Here is a 21293-nt window from a genome sequence, read left to right as displayed (position 1 = left end):
GCCAGGCCGCATTTATTTATATCACAGGGTGTTACAGTTGTCAGCCCTGCAGCTGAGTAACTGGTCCATGTCTAAAGGAAGGGGACAGAAATCGGCTTTGTCCATGTTCCCTGGCACTTACTGTTGTTGTTCAAAGGACGCCAGAAGACTCAGGGAGTGGGAGCTATAGGAGAGGAAGCTGGCTCTGGGCAGGCAGACACTCTGGGTGTTATTAGAAAAAAAGAAAATTGAGTCCCTTGCATGTTTGTATCCCAGCTGATACAAACGTCAACTGGAACATTGTCCAGGATATTCTGGTCCATCTAGCCATGGGGACAGTTCTCACTGCCCAGAGCACAGTGACAGCGGGACCACTCAAGCAAGTACTCTGAGAGAAGCTGGGTCTGGGGCTCTGTGCTCAGTGTGATATGGCTACAGAGCCGGGTTCAGTCACCAGGGCTGGGAAAAGCAAGATCACCCCCACACTTACACAGGGATCTAGGATCCTCCGATTAGTGACAATTTTGGTCTACAAAATAATTGAGAGAAATGCTCAGTTATGGGATTAGAGAAGTGCTAAGTTCCACCAACAGAGCACATTCACATGCTTTGAGATGTACATCCGCAGGTCCCTCAACATGGGAACGCTCTGCTCTGCCGTCTGCAGAGTCCATGCTGACTTTGGGGTCTGTGCTCTCCCCCTACCACTTCCAGCACATTCTTCTCCCTCCCTTTCCCTAGAGACAACACATCTTTTCACCTGTAAAACAGGTAGTTAATTAGCATGAAGCAAATATCTTAGACTGCAAAATATTGAATTAAGTAACAAAGAATAATTTCTTCGAGAAGAGAGACGTAAGATACAAGGCTTAATTAACATGTCTTCTTTTCCTTTCAAAGTTTTGCTATACTGCTTTTCCCTTTCATGTCTATATTTTACCTTCCTCATTCATTTTGACGAGTATTTGTGATCCTTTTAAGTCACCCCCATGTAGGTTCTATACTCTTTCAGTGCACTAGAGCAGCCCTTTGCAAAACTACTCCAAGCCTCCAGTGTCTGAATAAATTAATGTATTTTTCTAAAGTACACACACTTCACTGGCACTTTGGTAATACATAAAGAATGCCTTGAAGCTTCCATCCTCTCTGACCCAGCAATTCTAAGCCCAGGAATTTATTCAAAGGAAATAATTAAGATTGTCCTCAAGGGTTTCGTTAAAGGTTGTTTACCCCTGCTGCTGTTTGCAATCACTAATAATTGAAAATGACTGACATGTCCCTCAAGCAGGACTAGAAGATCCAGGGCTCAGGTACTGCTTAGGAGTAAGCGACCAATAATCAGTTACCAAGTCAATCAACCAACCCCACAGTTGAAGTTAAGGTACAGACTTAGGACAGATCCAGAATTCACAGGACCTGATCTTACAAATTTAGGGTGACTAACTTTAAGAAAATTAACATAAAATTATAAAATTGGGGACAAGTCATTAATAGGGGCCTATGCAAGCAAGAATCCTTTGGCTTAAGTTTCAGCAGCCTTGCACAATAAGTCTAGCCTCTAGAGGAAAGAAAAAGGAGAAAGAAGATGTTGGAAGTCACTTGCTCCAAAGGCCATAGTTTACCAAGCCTGGGTAAAAAATACATTCAAGCATACATACAGCAAAAAATACATTCAAGGTCTAAGACAAAGAATACTGGGAAAAAGGGAAAGAGAAAAAAGGATGGGGAGGAAAATACTTGAAAACAACAGCATGAGAACAGAAATCAAGGGGAGAACACAATCTAAGAAAAAATTAAGTCAATATGGTGGGTGAGGGAGGAAAAAGAAGCATTATTTTAAAAAGATTTCAGTAGAGTTAAGTTGGTGCCTGAACAGCTACGGGGACAAGCACTCCAATACAAAGAGTAGCCAGCTTGTATCAGAACAAGAGAGGGCACTTTTGAGCCCAGCAGCCCAGATACATGGGTTCCCATGGACCCCTGAAATACCAGTCCCACATCTCAACTGGCAACAAGGATATGCACAGCATTACTGCTCCACACCCACTCCCTACCATTTACCCTGGGTACCAAGTTGAAGGCCAGACTGTCTTTTCCCACACTGGCCAAATCTGCTCATGTCACACAGCTTTTCTTCACCCCGTTTTAAATCAAAGTAGGCTGAACACCTTTTCTCTGTCAGATCTGCTCTCGTCTCTACCCATTCCTTTCCCAGGCAGTGTGGCTTTGACCTGTGGCCCATGCAAATCCACAGTGACAGTGGCCTGGCCTCTCTCCCTCTAGCTGTCAAAGAGCTCCAAGGCAGTTGAGCCAGCCTCAGCCTGCAGATCACACACAATGCTCCGGCTGGCTTGGCTGCCTGCTCAGCTGCCCGCCCTTTCTCAGCAGCCCGCTGTCCACAGCAGCCCTCCCATTTTTGACAGTGCTTCCCGCGTGCCTGGTGCCTAGTGTGGGGATCTGGGATGTGTTCTTCAACCTCAGACCCTGAGTCTGCAGGACACAGAAAAATGTTCAGCCTGCTCTGCTTTAAAAGGGGAATTTGACAAGTGTAAGAACAGACACTCGGTCTTATACCCAGCAACTGGAGTAAGTGAGAGAGGGAGATGTGGAGCTGGGCGAGAGCTATGTGAGGGCTTTGAAAACTGGTTCTCTTGAAGGCTGATCTCCTGAACAGCATGATTCTTAGTGGGCTGGTCTCAGAGTCCCCTTTTCCAGGAATGCTTGAGTACTGCGATCCACAAACCACCCTTTTCCATCAGCCTCTGTCCAATACAGAGCAGTGACTCTCCTGCATAACTACATGCTGAGAGCACCAGCATCAGTGACCTCGACCTCCCTGCCTGCCACCCCTAAGGACGCTCAGGCTGGTGACTACACAATAAAATCAACCCCGGCCTGGCTGTCACTTGGGCCCCCACTGAGGCACGACCTTGAACGGGGGAACTTCCCGCAGCCTAACTCTCTCTCCTATCAAGAAGTGACCACTGTGTGGCTGTTTACACCCTCTGGTCCAGAGGATGTGGCCAAGGAGGGCACCAACCCCCCCTTAGCGCTTCTCTGCTGGGGTTGGGCACAAGCTCTGTACCACTCGGCTTATGGTGCTTAATGGGGGAGAGCTGCCCCCTTCTTAGGCCCACCCCTCCGGACTCGGGACAACTGGACCCCTTGGCCACTATAGAAACACGTCTCTCTCTTAAGGCTTCTGGTGAAGGTCTCCGGGTCGAATGGCCCATATGAGATGAGACTCAGGCTGCCCCAAGAGATACCTACCTGCCCCACCGGCGGTGTCACTGGGAGGTGCTCCCTCACCTTCCTCTTCCCTATATCCTAGGAGCTTCTCCGCTCCACTTCCACCCAGGGTCTTGTAGGGGCCGGGGGGAGGGGGGGCGCTCTGGGCTCCAGTGCGCCCAAGTGGATCCCAGACACCCTGCCCCTGGGGAGCCCCACCCCGCGCAGCGGCGCTGGAGAGGCTATACTCCTTCCTCAGGGGTTCCCCAAAACCGGGGAGGGGTGCAGCTCCAGTGCCCCGACTCCTCCAGGCCCTGCGAGGTTCAGGAGGCTCGCCGGGCCAGCGGCGGCCGCCCGGAGGCAGAGGAGCCAAGTTACTTTTCGATTCAGAGAGTGAAGCCGAGTCTAGCTGGGCGGCGGAGGAGACAACTCTAGCGGCTCTCCCCCAACGCTCTGGGCTGGGACCCCGGGGAGACACCCGGACGCCCCCGCCCGCCTCCAGGCGCCGACCCCGACCTTAGCGGGCCCCGGACGGCGTCCTCCCTTCTCCCGCCGTCCCCCGGCGGCCGAGCCGCGCGCAACGGAGACATTTAAATCGCCCCCTCGGGACGGCGGCGTGGAAGAGACCGGAAAGGCGGCGGCGGCGCTGGCCTGGGGGCCGGGGCGGTGGCCGCGCGGGCCAGGGTCGCGGAGTCGGGCGGGCACTCACCAGCGCGTGTTGTCGTGGAAATGCTCCAGAACTGCGTAGCCGAAGAACGAGTCAGCGGGGCCCTGGAAGTGCACGGGGCGCTGCGGGTCGAGGTTGTAGGCGCCCGCGGGAATCCCCGCGACCACCAGCGCCAGCAGCAGCGCGCGGAGCCTCCCGGCGCCCTTCGGCGCAGCCGGGCCGCCCATCCCCAGCCGGCCGCCGCCTTCCCCTCTGCCCGGCGAGCAGGGCGCCGAGCGCGCGGGCCGCGGGGTCCGCCGACGGCCAGGAAGCTCCACGGGGCGGGAGCTCTGCGCCTGGACACGGGCGGAATGCGGGCGTCGGGCCCGCCACCGGGGCGCGGACGGCGGGCTGAGCGGGCGCTGAAGGCGAGCACAGGGGCGGCCCCGAGCGGCGGCGTTCTCAGTCCGCCCAAGAAGTCTGCGCGAGCGGGTCCCGGGCCGGGCGGCGCTGGACTGCGGAGGGGCGCGCCCGCGAGGTGGGCGGCCCGGGCGGTGGCGGCTGGACGGCGCGGCAGCGCCCCCTGGGGGCCGTGAGCCCTGCGCGCACTTCCCGGGCGGGAGTCAGCCCCTGGGACCCGCCGGGGCGCCCCGAGCTGCCTCCTCCCCGCCGCGCACGGGGCGCTCGGGTTCCCGGAGATAAGGCTGCTCCCCTCCGTCACTACAGGCTCTGCCGGCCCTGCTGGGCCTGTCTCCCTGCCTTTGTCTCTCTTTCCCTCCCTGTCTCACAACCAGTAAGATCCAGAGCAACCCGGGTGAAGGACGAGTTTAGACTCCAGGTTCTAGCCCTGCGCATCCTCTGCTCCTTCACCCAGTTGTGAGATAAGCTGTAGGAGCAGTTCTTACTAAACGCCGGCTGTTGTTGTTCATAACAATAGTAGCCACGTGGAAGCGAGCAGAGCACCCCTCCATATTCTAGTCACTTGGTCTCGTACACCAGTGATTCCCAAAGTGTGGTCTCCGGACCAGCAGCATCAACGTCATCTGGGAACTTGTCAGAAAATGCAAATCCTCAGGTCCCACTCAGCCCTGCTAAATCAGAAGCTCCGAGGATTGGAGTCCAGCAGGGTTTGCGTGCACTCAAGGGTGTGTGTGTGTGTGTAATTGTAAATATGCATAACAGAAAGTTTACCATCTTAACCATTTGTAACTGTGCAGTTCGGGGATTAAGTATATGCATGTTATGCAACCATCACCACCATCCATCTCCAGAACTCTTCATCTTGGAAAACAAACTTTATACCCTAAACAATAACTCCTCTTTCCCCCTAACCCTACCCCCATCCCCACCCCCAGCCTCTGGCAACCACCTTTCTACCTTCTGTCTCTATGAACTTGACTACTCAAATTCAAGATTCCTACTGAATTGACTGCTATCATGTTGAAGTCTGACCACACTATTATGGTTTCCCTGCCTGTGTTCTCTTCTTTCCACTTTTTAATTCTACAACAGAGTTTGGATAATGGTTAAAAAACTTCCTGTTGCCCCCCACCACCTACTCCTGCCTATAGGATGGAGCCCGATCTCCTTAACATAACTTCACATGGAGGCTCCATCTCTCTTTCCAGCCCCATTTTATGCCCCTTTCCTGACTCACTTCCCACAAACCCTACAATGTATCCACACACAACTTCTAGCTGTCCCCTGAACGTGTCCAACGGGGGTTTTCACACACATCTGTGCCTTCTCCAACGCTGTTCTTTCTTCCTGAAATGTGCCTACCCCTCTTCAACTGGCAAAATCCTATCCATCCTAGACTTCCAGGCCGGTTCTTGCCTCACCCTTTCTGTGCCATTTCCTCTGCCCCTTTCTTTTCTGGGCTGCCAAAGAGTGTTCACATGCCTCTATCTCAACACTTAGAACATGTTCATCATTTTGGGGGCTCTCTGTCCCTCTCCATAGACGGTATAGCTCTCTAAGGAGAAAAAAGTCTTAGATATCTTTGTAGCCCCCAAGGCCCAGCTCAGTGCCAGGCTTAGGTAGATGCTTAAACATTGTTGAAAGAATGAACTGGCTGGGCGCAGTAGCTCACTCCTGTAATCACAGCACTTTGGGGAGGCCGAGGTGGGTGGATTACTTGAGGTCAGGAGTTCAAGACCAGCCTGGCCAACACAGTGAAACCTTGTTTCTACTAAAAATACAAAAAATTAGCCAAGCATGGTGGCACATGCCTGTAATTCCAGCTACTTGGGAGGCTGAGGCAGGAGAATCGCTTGAAGCTGAGGGGTCGAGCTTGCAGTGAGCCAACAGTGCGCCACTGCATTCCAACCTGGGTGACTGAGCGAGACTCCATCTGAAAAAAAAAAGAAAAGAAAGAAAAAGAAAAAGAATAGCTGGGCGCGGTGGCTTATGCCTTTAATCCCAGCACTTTGGGAGGCCAAAGTGGGCAGATCACCTGAGGTCAGGAGTTCGAGACCAGCCTGGCCAACCATGGTCAACATGGTGAAACCCCATCTCTATTAAAAATACGAAGATTAGCCGGACGAGATACCGCACTCCTGTTATCTCAGCTACTTGGGAGGTTGAGGCAGGAGAACTGCTTGAACCTGTGAGGTGGAGGTTACAGTGAGCCAAGATTGTGCCACTGCACTCCAGCCTGAGTGACAGAGTAAGAATCCATCTCAAGAAAAATGAAAAAAAAAGAATGAACTGCTTAAAGAAAAGCAAGCTTAGTAAGAGGATGAGGCACTATGGGGGAGATTTTGAAGGAGACTTTTAACTTTCTTCATGTTTTGGTTGTGTGAGAGTGAAAAATGATCAATTCTCATTGTAGGACACAAAACACAAGGTTTTCTTTTGTTTTTCTTTTTTTGGTTTTGTTGTTGTTTTTGAGACAGTGTCTCGCTCCTGTCCCCCAGGTTGGAGTGCAGTGGTGCAATCACAGTTCACTGCAGCCTCGACCTCCCAGGCTCCAGCAATCCTCCCACCTCAGCCTCCCAAGTAGCTGGGACCACAGACATGTACCACCATGCCCGGCTAATTTTTATACTTTTGGTAGAAACGAGGTTTTGCCATGTTGTCTAGGCTGGTGTCAAACTCCTGAGCTCAAGTGATCCACCTGCCTTGGCCTCCCAAAGTGCTGGGATTACAGCCATGAGCCACTGTGCCTGGCTGAAGTTTTCATCTGTGGTAGAGAGCACTAGTGTCTTCCCAATATTTATACTTCCCATTTTCCTTACTAACAAAGCCCAGAGTTAGTGGAGTGTTAATATGCCTAGCTTTAAAAATAAATAAAACTATGTTTCCCAGTCTCTTTTGCAAACAGAGTGGCCATGTGCAGTGTCTGGCCAATGAGATATGAGCATGTTATTTGGGTGGTAGGCTTCTCAGGAGGTTTCTTAAAGGAGAGCCAACTCAGCTGACTTATGGCTTTTGTCCTGTGTCCTTGCCCCTCTTGCATGAAGCACAGAGGTCATGGCTGGAGATGCAGCAGCTGTCTTGAGGGCCACCTCAAAGGAAAGGCCAGGAGAATTGCAGAGACTTCAGCTGTCACATGCTAGAACTGCTGCACCTGACATGGGCTGCCTTCCTGGGGACTTCTTACTACCTGAAAAAAAGTAAACACCTAATTTATAAGAGCCACTGCTTTTAAGGATTCTGTTATTTGCAGGCAAGCAGAATTTCTTGTTGATTTAACATCTAGAATGAATGGAATCTAGAACAGATGCTCCTAACCTAGAGTTCACTCATTTTCCATGTTGCTTCAGAGGTCCTAAGATCCCCTGTGGTTGGTAGACTAATAGTCCCCCTCCTAATCCCTGGAACCTGTGAATATGTCACCTTATATGGCAAAAAAGGACTGCAAATGTGATTAAGGTTAAGGGTCTTGAGATGGAAAGATTTTCCAGGATTATCTGGCTGGGCACAGTCTAATTATGTGAATCCTTAAAAGCAGAGAACCTTTCCTTGGCTGTAGCAAGAGAAAGAGATGTGAAGTGGAAGTGGGGTCAGAGAGATGCCACATTGTTGGCTTTGGAGATAAAAGAAGGGACCCCTGAGCCAAGTAATACAGGCAGCTTCTAGAAGATGGAAGAGACAATAAAATGGATTATCTCCTAGAGCCTCCAGAAAGGCAACACCTTGAGTTTAATCCAGTGAGACTCCTGTCCCACTTCTGACATCCAGAACTGTAAGATAATAAATGTTGTTGTTTTAAGCCACTATGCTTGTGACCATTTGTTATAGCAGAAGCAGGAAACTAATATAGCCCTCTAGAATTGTATATAAAAGTGTGTATGTGTGTGTTTGTGTGTTTCTTAGGGAAAGATCCACAGATTTCAACAGATTCTTTAAAGGTAAGGTAGGTTTTAGAAGACAGGAAACCACTGATCTAAAACACACTGATTTCCAACTTTGGAAACCAAACCCTAAAAATGATATCAGTTAAAAATTATAGCATTGGTGTTTGATTTAACTAAACAGTAGCTGTCAATCCTGACTGTATATTAGACCCCCAGGCAACTATTTAAAAATACAGATTTACTAATAACACTCTAGGTCAGAATCTAGGGGCAAGGCCCAGGAATCTGCATTTCCAACACCTCTTGGGAGATTTGTCAAGTAGCCAGGCTTGGGAAGCACTGTCCTACAGGAGACAGATTCAGAACCCTGCACTATATTCCTTAACCTGTGGCGCCATGCTGTGGTAAGAAAAACGTAGGATTTGGCATCTGGTGAAGAGAATTTAACTCCCAGGCCTGAACAGCTGTGTAATTTTAGTAAATCAATAAAACAAGGATACCAATAACTAATAAACCTATTGATGAGCTTCTCAGGACAGCATTTCCTAACCATAAAACGCTAAACATGTATTAGTTATTCGTATAATCTGAGCTCAAGAGTGAGCTCAATTTCCTAGTTGCCAGAATAAGCTGTTTTACAGAGACTTGACCTGAAGGGCGTGTCTCCAGGGTCACTAGCTGGAGGGGAGAGGCATACTATTTCAAACCTGGCCATGCAAAATGTAGATTTGCTTTATGGAATGGAGACTTTTGAAAAACTGAACCTCTTGTCCAATTTCCCAACGGAAATGGCAACCAAATGCCCTCCATTCCTTTATGCTCTCACTTCAAGAAGGAATCTGAAGGTTTTCCATTAGCCTTAGTGGCTGCAAACTGAACAGCATGCTCTATCAGCTCACCTATCATTGGCGTTTTCTATAAGCTGTGCAAAATTGCTCTCCAGTTACTTTGTTAAACAGTTACATTGTTAAACAGTTAAACAGTTACATACATACTTTGTTGAATTGTTACTGCTACTGTAACAATGCAAAAGAAGTGATGGTTATACTGCTCTGCTCCCTCCTGCCTCACTGCAGAGAGGAATATTGGAATGATTAAATGTTGGGGTGAAAACAACATTGGCTTTTCAGAAGCCTCAAAAAAGTCTTGGAGGCCAGACACAGTTGCTCATGCCTGTAATCCCAACTTTTGGAAAGCCAAGATGGGAAGATTGCTTGAGGCCAGAATTTGAGACAACATAGTGAGACCTCATCTCTAGGGGGAAAAAAATGACCGGACATGGTGGTATGCACCTGTAGTCCTAACTTCTTGGGAGGCTGAGATGGGAGGATCACTTGAGCCCAGGAGATGGAGGCTGCAGTGAGCTATGTTTCTACCACTATGCTCTAGCCTGGATGACACAGTGAGACCTTGTCTCTAGAAAGAAAAGAAAAAGGAAAAACTCTTAAGATTAATTGGTCTTTTTAATCCTTCCTTTCTCTAATATCTTTTTTTTCTTTTTGCTTATACATTTGTAGATTTTTATCTGCCTCTCATTATTTCCTAAATGCTTAACTACTATGTCAAAAGCTAGGTAGATATCTGAGGCTCTTAATACAAGCCAATTGGCTTAGTAATCTTTAGGTTTAGAATACAATTTTTCATTACAAATACTATGCTATATTACTATAGCAGGAAATACACATAGTTCCTCCAGGTGAGTATTTCTGGACCCTGTATTGAGCCATACTTTTTCCTGTGCTCTTTTTTCTGGAGTGCCCTTCCCATGGTCTCCGATGGGAAATGCTAATTTCTCCCTGACAAAGCTTCCCAACCATAACTCTCTAACATCTTCCTTGTCTCCCCCAAGGGACTGCTTGCATTTCTGGGGTCTGTGTGAGTGTACCGTAGGAGGACCCTAAATGGAGGTTTAGACACTCCCCACCGATTATGACAGCCCGGTTTGCAGAGACCTGACAGGTACAGACACTCGAGCAGAGCAGATGCTGCTGTAAGGTGACAGGACTGCTAGCAGCAAGGGAGGCTCACTCACTATGTGTCTCACACTGCACTAAGCATGTTATAGATCACTTTATCTTATGTAAACCTCACAGTGATCCAGTTGGGAAGATGCAGTCTGAGATTTTATCTCAGTTACCATAGAACCATGTGAAATGAGGACTGACCATATGATGGGTTCACAATCCTTGTCCAAAACTCTTAGGGCCAAATGTGTTTCTGCAATCACGTTTTTTCAGTTTAGAAGAGAAGACAGCATCACACCCCATATATTACAAGATAATATACCATTTATTACATAACCAGCCCATGAACACTGCACTCCCCCCAAAAGTGATCTCTGTAGTTCTAATCCCTCCAAAAAAGCAAGGCCCATAAGTCAGTTCATCCTCTCTCATTCTTGGGGCACATGGCATCTAATGCCAACTGTCAGGTTTTCTTTGGAGTTAGCCCTAAAGAACTTAGCCACTTGGTTCTTAACAATGCACAATCCAGCCTATACTATCCACTATTTGGTTGAATCAGCACCTTACACAGCCTGTTACAAAAGGTTGGCATGCAACTTTACAGACTGACAAGGAACAATCCCTGCAGCATAACAAGGGTAATAACTCAAGTTCCTTAAGGACATGCCTACTATAATCTGGTATATGTAAATTTCTATGCATCTGTATGTATATATGCACAAAGAAAGAGATTTGGAAGTTTACCCTAAATGTTAATAATGATTATGGTTGAGATGATGGGCTATTCTTGCCTATCTATCTATCTATCTATCTATCTATCTATCTATCTATCTATTGTCTATCACTCCTTTAGTACTGCTTGAATTGTCTACAGAGAGACAGTGGATGTCTACATCCAGCAGTGGATGTAGAAGATGCTCCCTCCGTAAAGCCAAAGTCACTAATCAAAGTTAGAAATAGGGAAGTGGATCAAGAGCTGTGCACACACAGCTATCTGATCTCCAAATGAGGAGACAACTTGACCTTCACACAACAGAGAAAGAAAGAGGAGCCAAGGGCAGCTCTCATTCCCATCTATTAACAAGCCCTGCCCTCTGGCCCTGGCCTCTGTTGAGGGGACTTTGCCAACTGAGGTAGGTAGACCAGCCATCATGTGGAAGGAAGAAGTGGTCAATAGCCAGATGGCTCCTCACAGTATTTTCAAAAGAGGCAGAAAAAAATAAAAAGGGTTTGGATCATTCACATACCAGATAATCGTTGTCTAAATGATTGACACAGCTAAATGCACCTCTTAATGGCAATTCTTCAAAAGTTGCCTTGCCCTGTTTTTCATACATAAGACAAGCTATAGTTCCACGTGGCTTTGAAATCCAGAAAGTTCAGAGGAAGGGCAAATACTATCACCAAGCCTTCAACTATAATAGCAGGCAGAGATTTGAGCAAATACTTTCCCACTGAAGTATTTCATAAGCCAAAAGTTAAACTGTTATTATTGGGTGCAATATTTCCAACCTGTTTCCATGCTCAAATTTTTTTCCAGAGATCTAAATTTAGTGAAACGGCTTTAAGCAACAACCATCAATGTTAGAATACAGCTGTATGACATAATGCCAAGTTTTAAAAACACTTCTCACTTCAATTGAAATATTAAAGCTAGCCTATGGATTAGCAAAACATAAAATATTAAAATGATGATATTTGTTGGAGGCAGTTTAGGGTGATGAGTAACAGTGAGGGCTGTGGTGCTCGTAATCCCAATGTAGTGGCTTGTCAGATATATTAGTCTACTAGGGCTGCCATAAAAAAATACCACAGACTGGGTGGCTTAAATAACATAAATTTATTTTCTCACAGTTCTGGAGACTGAAAGTCCAAGATCAAGTGCAGCAGAGTTGGTATCTGGTGAGGGCTCTTCCTTTGGGTTGCAGATGGTCACCTTCTTGCTATGGACTCACATGACCTCTTTGTGCTTGCAGAGAGGCGGAGGGAGGGGAGAGCGAGAGCAAGAGAGAGGACACTAATTCTAACAGATCAGAACCCCACCCTTATGACCTCAATTACTTTCGTATTCCAAATACAGGCAAATTAGGGGTTAGGGCTTCAACATAAGAATTTTGGAGGATACATGCATTCAGTCCACAGCATCAGGTATGTGGCCCTGAGAAGTTATTTGAGCTCTCCCCATTTGTTACAGGGAATCATACCCAAAGGTTTGTTGTGAGGATTAAATGTAATGAGCCACTCTGCACATCGCAGCATGAGGGAAGCAACTGGTACATGTTAGCAATTTAGTGCCATTATTATTATGTCATTTATTCCACTCTTTTAAAATAGCTATTTTTATTTGGAGTAAAAGAAAAACTCAAAACACTTTTCTCAAGGTGTCTGCATGTTTCAGTGGGCCATTTTAGAGCCTTCCTTTGTCTAAGTGTTCAAGCCCTCAAACCCCCAGGTGCTTCAGGTGCCCTGTGAAGGGCTGGAGAGGTGAGTCACGACCCAAGCACCCATGACCTCACTCTCACATCAGCGGCCGGCTAGCCAGCTCCTTTTTCAGGGCCCTCTCTACCTTAGCTTTCGTAAATTGTCAAATCCACGTCTCTCCAGGGCTTCCCAGATGTGGGCCATCAGATGGAGACTCCTGAAACATCTTCTTTGGTGATTTCCTCAAGGTCCCACCCACTCATGGTTTAAATGCAGTGGGATTTTAAGGTGTTCACCTTGTGTGCATGTGTGTGTGCGTATGTGTACGTGTGTGTGTGCATGTGTATGCACATGCGTGCGTGTGTGCACGTGTGTGTGCGCATGTGCATGTGAGCGCGCGTGTGTGCGTGTGCGTGTGTGTGTGTGCGTGCACACACATGCAGGTAAGAGAAGTTCACTTCAATATCATTCAGATGCAATGGAATATTCACCAAAAAATGAGTACCTGGAATTGAATGGATCAGAAGTTGTCTGCCATAGAGGAGTGTGTCTAAAGGAGAGTTACGAGTGGGGGAGTGGGGCAGGAGATGAAGCTTTGCAAGAAATGGAAGAGCAGTTCTAGCTTCTTCCCTGTCTTCTTTTAGGCAGCCTCAGTGTACCCCAAACTCTAAGCAAATGTCTTTAGGGAAGGGTAAACACTAAACATGTTTTGGGACCCCTTCTGCTGCTTAACACGCTCCCACAAGAAGAGCCTTCTTATGCCTTCCCCCAGAAAGTTTTTAAATTGAAGACTAGGACCTCTTGTACTTGAAGCTGCAAGATATACATGTTATACCTTCTGGGTGCATCAATTTTATTCAAAGACATGAAGGGGGGAATAAATAATACGTTGTGAGATTGGGATGACTCCGAATCAAATCCAGTGACAGGGAAGGCCCCAAGGTCCCTGACATAAAAAACAGGTGAACTAGCTCCTGCAGGAAGTTGGGGCTGAGGAGGTAAGAGTGATTCTGAGTCCAGGAGCTGAGACAGCCAGCCTGGGTGCAGCCATCCTTCCTGAAGGCAGGCTTGCACCCTGGGCAAGGGCTGGGTGTGTGTGTCTGAGTCAGTGATACTGGAAGGTGGCCACATCTGCTGAGTGCAATGGGGAGTCGAAGATGGGTCCTCCCTCCACATGCCCCAGGGTCTGCTGCGACTATGAAAAGGTCTGTGCCAGCAGTTGCGGAGGTGGCAGAAGCAGGACACTAAGCCCTGATCACACTGCCTGGGATGCCAGTGGGGTAGATAGAGTGCACATGACATTGGGGCATCCTCTGGCCTTGGGTGGAGGTTCTGACTGCAAAGGCAAGGTGGAAAGGACAGGGACTGACATTTTGGATATGACTAAGCATCCTGGGGGTCTTTCCTTGGAGGAAGGCCTGAGGCGTTTCTCAAGGTGATAAGGGGAGGGCTCAAGCTGTTTTACTGAGGCATTAAAAGATATGACCTTGTTTTTTTTTGTGTGCCTCAAGACACAAAAGTGACTACATAAGTATGTTAAGAATGGACTGCCTTCCTGCCCCGCCTCCCTCTCAGAGTCCTGTGCTGGACTCAGCCCACTGTCCATGATCTCTAATGACAGGTTGACTTTTCTTTTCCCAGAATCCTCTTCTGACCTAATCTGCCTGTGGGATCCACACACAGGGTCTCACACATGGGAAACGACACAGAATACTCACAGCCCTGGTGGGGCAAGAAGGGGTGAGGGGAGCCCCAACGCTATGCTGGGATGTGTACGCAAATGGCAGGAAATGTCACCCTGTGGTGGTTTTAAAATATATCCACACATTCTCTTGACACTCCTTCCTCCAAAAGGTGGAGACTAATTCCCCTTCCCTCAAACAGGAGCTGATCTTAGTGCCTTCCTTCTAACAAATAGGATATTGTGGGACTGCTGTGATAGGCCATGAAAGGCATTGTCCCTTCCACCTTACTGTCTCAGGTTGCTCAATCCCGGGAAAGCCACACCAGCCGCCATGTCATGAGGACACTCAAGCAGCCTGTGGAGAGGCCCATGTGGAAAGGAAGTAAAGCCTCCTGCTAACCTCAAGCACCAATTTGCCAGCCATGTCAGGAGCCGCCTCAGAGGCAGACCCTACAGGTCCAGTCAAACCTTCAGCCTCAGCCAATAGCTTAACTGCCATTTATGAGAGGCCCTGAGCCAGAAGCACCCAGATGAGCCACTTCGGGATTCCTGACTAACAAAAACTGTAGTATAATTGATATTGTTTTAAGCCGTTATGCTTTGAGGTAATTTGTTACATAGCAATAGAAAACCAGTACAAATTTGGGGGTAATTTATGACCCAGTAATAGATAACAAACACATACCTCTTCGCCTTAGTGGTGAGCTGATGGGGATGGTAGTTAGAGCCACATAACAGATCCGCATTGCCACAGCTGCCTTTCTGAGTCAGGACACAAGGAAATCCTGCCTAGTGTGGGATGGCTCTGTGGTGGAACAATTGACCTAGCTATGGTCCGAGACTTAAGACCTGAGTCCAAATCTTGATCTGCCACTTCCCAGCTGCCAGACACAGGGTTAGTTGCTACACCTTATAGGGACTCCATATCTCATCTGATAATAGTGTCCACCTAGTAAGGAGGACAGATTAAATGGAAATAAGTGCACTAAAGTAACAACCAGATGGGGGGTCAGTTGAACCCAGTGGAAGTTATTCAGCCATGCATCACGTAGTGATGGGAATACATTCTGAGAATGTATTGCTAGGGCCGGGCACGGTGGCTCAGGCCTGTAATCTCAGCACTTTGAGAGGCTGAGGCAGGTGGATCACCTGAGGTCAGGAGTTCAAGACCAGCCTGGCCAATATGGCAAAACGGTGTCTCCACTAAAAATACAAAAATTCACCGGGCATGGTGGCATGCACCTGTAATCCCAGCTGCTCAGGAGGCTGAGGCAGGAGAATCACCTGAACCTGGGAGGCAGAGGTTGCCGTGAGCTGAGATCATGCCACTGCACTTCAGCTTGGGCGACAAGTGAGACTCCGTCAATGTGTTGTTAGGCAATATTGTTGTGCAAACCTCATGGAACATACCTACACAAACCTAGATGGTATAGACTACTATATGCCCAGGCTACACGGTGTAGCCTATTGCTCCTAAGCTACAAACCTGCATAGCACATTACTGTACTGAATACTGTAGGCAATTGCAACACAAAGGTAAGGTAAGCAATTGTAACACAAAGGTTTAGATACACAAAGATACTTTTATATCTAAACAAAGAAAATGTACAGTAAAATATATACTATAAAAGATTAAAAATGGTACACCAGTGTGGGGCACTTACCATGAATGGAGCTTGTAGGCCTGGAAGATTGCTCTGGGTGAGTCAGTGAGTAAGTAAATGTGAAGGCCTAGGACATTCGTGTACACTAATGTAGACTTTATAAACACTGAAAACTTAGGCTACACTAAATTTTTTTCTTTAATTTTCTTTCTTCAGCAATAAACTAAGCTTACTATAACTTTTTTATTTTGCAAATGTTTAAATTTTTCTAACTTTTTGGCTCTTTTATAATAACAGCTTAAAACACAAACATGTTGTATAGCTGTAGAAATATTTTCTTTCTTTATAGCCTTATTTTGCAAGTTTTTTTCTATTAAAATTTATTTTTACTTTTTAAACATTTTGTTAAAAGTGAAGACATAAACACACACATTAGCATAGGCCGACACAGGCTCAGGGCCATCAATATCAGTCTTCCACCTCCACATCTTGTCCCACTGATAGTCTTCAGAGCAGTAACGCATATGGAGCTGTCATCTCTGATGATAACAATGTCTTCTTCTGGAACACCTCCTAAAGGACCTGCCTGAGGCTGTTCTACAGTTAACTTTTTTTAATAAGTGGAAGTACACTCTAAAATATGAATAAAAAGTATAGTATAGTAAACACATAAACCAATAACATAGTCATTTATTATCATTATCAAGTATTATGTTCAGCACATAATTGTATATACTATGCTTTTTTATGTGGCAGCATAGTAAGTTGGATTTTTTTGTTATTTTGTAGAGACAGGGTCTCATTGTGTTGCCCAGGCTGGTCTCCAACTCCTGGCCTCAAGCAACCTACCACCTCAGCCTCCCAAAGTGCTGGGATTACAGACAAGAGCCACCTTGCCCAGCTTCATACATGAGCATCACCACAAACATGTAACATGTTATGCTACAACATTATGACAGCTACGTCACTAGGCAATAGGAATTTTTCAGCTCCATTATGATCTGTGGGACCAGCATCTTATCATCCATCATTGACAAAAATGTTATTATGTGGTGCATGACTGCATTCTAAAAGACATTTTATTTTTCCTTTTATTTTTTGAGACAGGGTATCACTCTGTTGCCCAGGCTGGAGTGCAGTGACATGATCTCGGCTCACTGCCACCTCCATTTCCAGGGCTCAAGAGAACTTCCAACCTCAGTCTCCAGAGTAATTGGGACTACAGGTGTGTGCCACCAGTTCCAGCTCATTTTTTTGGTTTTTGGGTTTTTTCGGTTTTGTTTTTGTTTTTTTGCAGAGACAGGGTTTCGCTATGTTGCCCAGGCTGGTCTCAAAGTCCTGGGATCAACCAATCCACCTGCTTCAGCATCTCAAAGTGCTGGGACTACAGGCGTTAGCCACTGCACCCAGTCTAAAATGACATTTTAAACATGAATAGCTGGCACTATAGTTATGTGTCCAATCTGCTGCTCAATTCAACCTCATACCATCAGGAGTCATTAAATCGGACCCACACAGGCCTGACAGACAAGGCAATGCAGTCTTCTCTTTTGGTTCTAAGCTTATCTAAATTACATTCTAGATTGTGACATTCTAAGATTATTTCCATATTCCAAATGTGCTTAAGAGACAAACTTGGAATTAACGTGGAACTGAAAGCATTTTGTGGGAAGTATCTAGATAGGCCAATTCATTTTGTTTTTCTGTCTGAGCCTGTGAGCATCCATTCCTTCCCACAATCATGACAACAATTCATCGGGCTCCAGCTCTTTAACATAGACCTCTCCTCAAACCAATTAACAGAGAGGAGGGAGAGTGGAGAGTGAGTGGATTCAGTGTCCTTGACTGTCCTGAGGCAGCCTCCAACAAGTTTGACTCCCTGGGTTGGGTCCCTGTTCCAACAGTCCCCACCTGCCCTCCTTTCCTTCCCCTCTTCCCCCAAACCTCCTATTCTCTAAAAGCTCTGTCCCCTACAAAGTACGTGAGCAAGAGCAGACATGACCCATACCAGAGGTGACAGAGCAGAAGGAAAGAACACAGCAGGAGCTGGGCCATCAGACCACTTGGGTTCAAATCCTAGCTCTGCTCTTGACCAGTCGTGGAACATGCGGCATTTCTCTACCTCCTTGAGGCTCTGTTTCCTCATCTTTAAAACAACCTATTGTGGTGGGTGTTTGATAGTCTTGTTGGCTGTCCGAACCACTCCTCACTTAAGTCCACCCACTCGTAAATGGGATTAGTGCCCTTATGAAAGAAGCCCAAGGGAGCTTGTTTGCCCCTTCCACCACGTGAAGACACAGCAAGAAGGCACCATTTACGAACGAGAAAGTGAGTCCTCACCAGACACTGAATCTGTCAGCACCTTGATCTTGGACTTCCCAGCCTCCAGAACTGAGAGATATAAATTTCCGCTGTTTCTAAGCTACCTGGTCTGTGGCAATTTGCTGTGGCAGCCCAAAGGGATTAAGATACAGATGATGTAAAACTTGAGGCATATTTTCAAATAACTGCAATACATCATGCATCAGCACTTATTTTTCCCTAGGAAAACAACAGTACAGTGAATTTAGTGACTAACAGGTTAGCTTCCTGAGTAACTAGGACCTAATGGTCAGGTGTCCCAATTGGAGGCTCATCACAAAAGGTGGCAAATGACCATAGGCAATACCAAGTAGCCACTCTCTAAGTGCATTGTAGGCCGTCACAGTATTTACATGGGCAACCCCAAGGGTTCAGGGCTTTCTGTTCTGGTTTCCATCCATCTCACTATATAAGAGGGAATATATTTTTACCTCTCTCTCAAATTTGGATGCTGTTAAAATAGTATGTATTTTGCCACTGAAGTTATTTTTAAAAAACCAGGTATATTATCTTATTCTGTGTGTGGTATGGATATTAAGCAATTTGATATATTTTGACTATAAACATGGATACCTAAACAAAATATAAATGAGATCAGTCGTCTATGATCACCTAAGATCAAGTGAAACTCTTTGCTTACCTTGCAGTCTCCATGCACTGATTAGAAGGCAGGCAAATTTCATGAGCTGTGCAAAGAAGGAAAGAAACTTGTAGCAGATGCTGTGGATGCTCCACGCAGATGCCACCAGCATGTGATATTTCTGTGCATGTGGCCTGACTTCCAACAGCCAGCATCCAAGACTCTTTGTTGGAAGGCTTCCTGATCACTGGAGCCCTCTCTGCCCACACACATGGCAGGCCAGAAATGTTAGAGAATGAACACTTCCCTGGAGCAACACTCAACCAATGACTCCCTTTGCTCCAATGAAAAAACTCTGAGCTGTATATTCTACACTGGCTCCCAGAATTCCCCAGAGGCATTGAGCTCCAATTGCCCACAGTGGTAACTTGCTCAATAACGCACTCTCCATTGGCTTCCTTCCTTCCCTGTCTTACTTCTCCAGTCCCTGAATGGTGATCCCTGAACGACTGTTTCTCAATTAAGCCACCTGCACTTGAATCCTTGTCTCAGGCACTGCTTCTGGAGGATGCAAACTAAGACAGCGATGTGTGAAATTCAAATATCAAAAGGTCATTGAAAAAGCAAAGAAATAAATCAACACGGACCTTTAGTAGTTGTGGACAATGCTATCCTGAGTCCTCATTTCCTGGTACCTAGTCCTTTTACTTCTGACATCCCTCTCACCAGACTTTTGCCATCTTCCACCAACATGACATTTTGGACCTTGGCCATGAAGGTTTGTCATTCTCAAGTCCACTTATTAATTAGCCCAGCTTACCCAAGTTGAAGTACAAAGGAAACTCACTAATTGAGCAGCCGTCGGGAGCTGTCCCCTAGTTTCATCCAGGGCCAGATCTCCCGGCTCTGTGTGACATGCAAACTTCAGTCTCCTCAGAGGACCAGGCTTTCAGGGGACAGAGTCAGTCTACCCAAGAACCAAGAGGAAGAAGGCCCAGGCAGATGCACAGGGACAGTGGGAAGTGCAGCCTGCACAGGACCCAACTTACCCGGTGAGGGAGCTATGCCTAAGACTAACTTGAAGCTCAGGAAGTTGCTTATTTCAAAAGAAAAGAACATTTCCGAGCAAACATCTCACTGCAAACCAAGTTTGCTGTAGTTGCTGTTTAATGGTCAGCACATTCACCTCTTTCATGAAAACCCTGGTTCAAAACAGGGTGGCGAGCCAGGCATGGTGGCTCACACTTGTAATCCCAGCACTTTGGGAGGCCAAGGCAGGTGGATCACCTGAGGTCAAGAGTTCGACACCAGCCTGGCCAACATGGCGAAACCCCGTCTCTACTAAAAATACAAAAATTAGCCGGGCGTGGTGGCGTGCACCTGTAATCCCAGCTACTTGAGAGGCTGAGACAGGAGAATCGCTTGAACCCAGGAGGCAGTTGCAGTGAGCCGAGAGCCCACCACTGCACTCCAGCCTGGGCAACAAAGCAAGACCCCATCCCAAAAAATAAAATAAAATACAAAACAGGGCAGGGGCACACACCTCTATGCACTGCATGCTGCTTTAGGTGAGATCATCTGTATCCTCTTAAATATGTTTGGTTAAAAAATGTATACATACGTTTAGGTATCAGATGACATGTATAAAATAATCAGAAGTCCCTCTAACTCAGCTGACTCTGAACAATGAAGCAGAAGAGTTTACTAGAAGGATACTGGGTGGTTCACAGAATGTGAGAGGGAAGCTCCAGGCCAGGCTTCCAAGAGTAAGACCCCAAAGTTGACCAGTGTGCTGGTGTGTTCGAAGCTGCCTCTGCCACCGTTAAGCACTACAGTACATAACCACTGCATGCTACAGTAGGAAACAGCACCACTTCTGTCAGGAACTTGACCTTGCAGCCCCCTCTGCCAGATAGAGGAAACGCCCTGTCCCCTCCCACCCAAGGTGATTTAACAGTCTTTGTCATGGCCTGTGCTGCAAAGGAGGCAGGAAAGTAAGTACAGCAGTCTCAGATCTGAGAGGGGGGGTCTCTGGCCCCCATCCAAATTGAATGGCCAAAGTCTGCCTCAAGCCCCAACTCTCCTCCCCGGATGTAACCAGTATTAAGACTGTGGATGTATCCTTCCAGCCCTTTTACACACACAGTTTTAGAAAACGGTTTTTGTAAGAATGAAATTATACATATATACATGAAATATATATGAAATATCGTTCTGCAACTTAATTTTTCTACTTAAGTCATGTACACCTTTCCATGTTCACACGTATAGATCTAACTTGTTCTTTTTGACTACAACAAAAGATTCTGCAGAATGAAGTGCCATCATTTAGCCAGTCCTCTGTTGATGATATATAAGCTGTAGCCGCTATCTTACTATAACAAACCACACAGGGAAAGCATCCCAGGGTATGTTTGTCATTGTTGCTGTTTGCACACGCATGTTGTCATTTTTGTAGGAATGGGTTCCTAGAAATGGGCAGCTGGGTCATACAGGCCATAGGGTCTGTGGTCTTTATCCTCATT

The 21293-nt window shown here is 46.7% G+C and overlaps 1 protein-coding gene across 1 annotated transcript in view; it reads right to left on the bottom strand.

Moving 5' to 3' along the window:
• The window catches only part of ITGA9 (integrin subunit alpha 9), a 371697-nt gene extending 367362 nt beyond the window's left edge, over window positions 1-4335 (bottom strand). The window contains exon 1 of the mRNA XM_004033838.5: window positions 3917-4335. Within this exon, the coding sequence (XP_004033886.5) occupies window positions 3917-4101 (185 nt within the window). The 5' untranslated portion in view covers window positions 4102-4335. The remainder of the gene's footprint in view (window positions 1-3916) is intronic.
• Window positions 4336-21293: the final 16958 nt, after the last annotated feature.

The sequence above is a fragment of the Gorilla gorilla genome, chromosome 2 (assembly GCF_029281585.2).
Source record: "Gorilla gorilla gorilla isolate KB3781 chromosome 2, NHGRI_mGorGor1-v2.1_pri, whole genome shotgun sequence".
Classification (NCBI taxonomy): Eukaryota; Metazoa; Chordata; class Mammalia; order Primates; family Hominidae; genus Gorilla; species Gorilla gorilla.
Note: the sequence above shows the minus strand (reverse complement) of the source record. Positions and strands in the feature narration are given on the sequence as shown.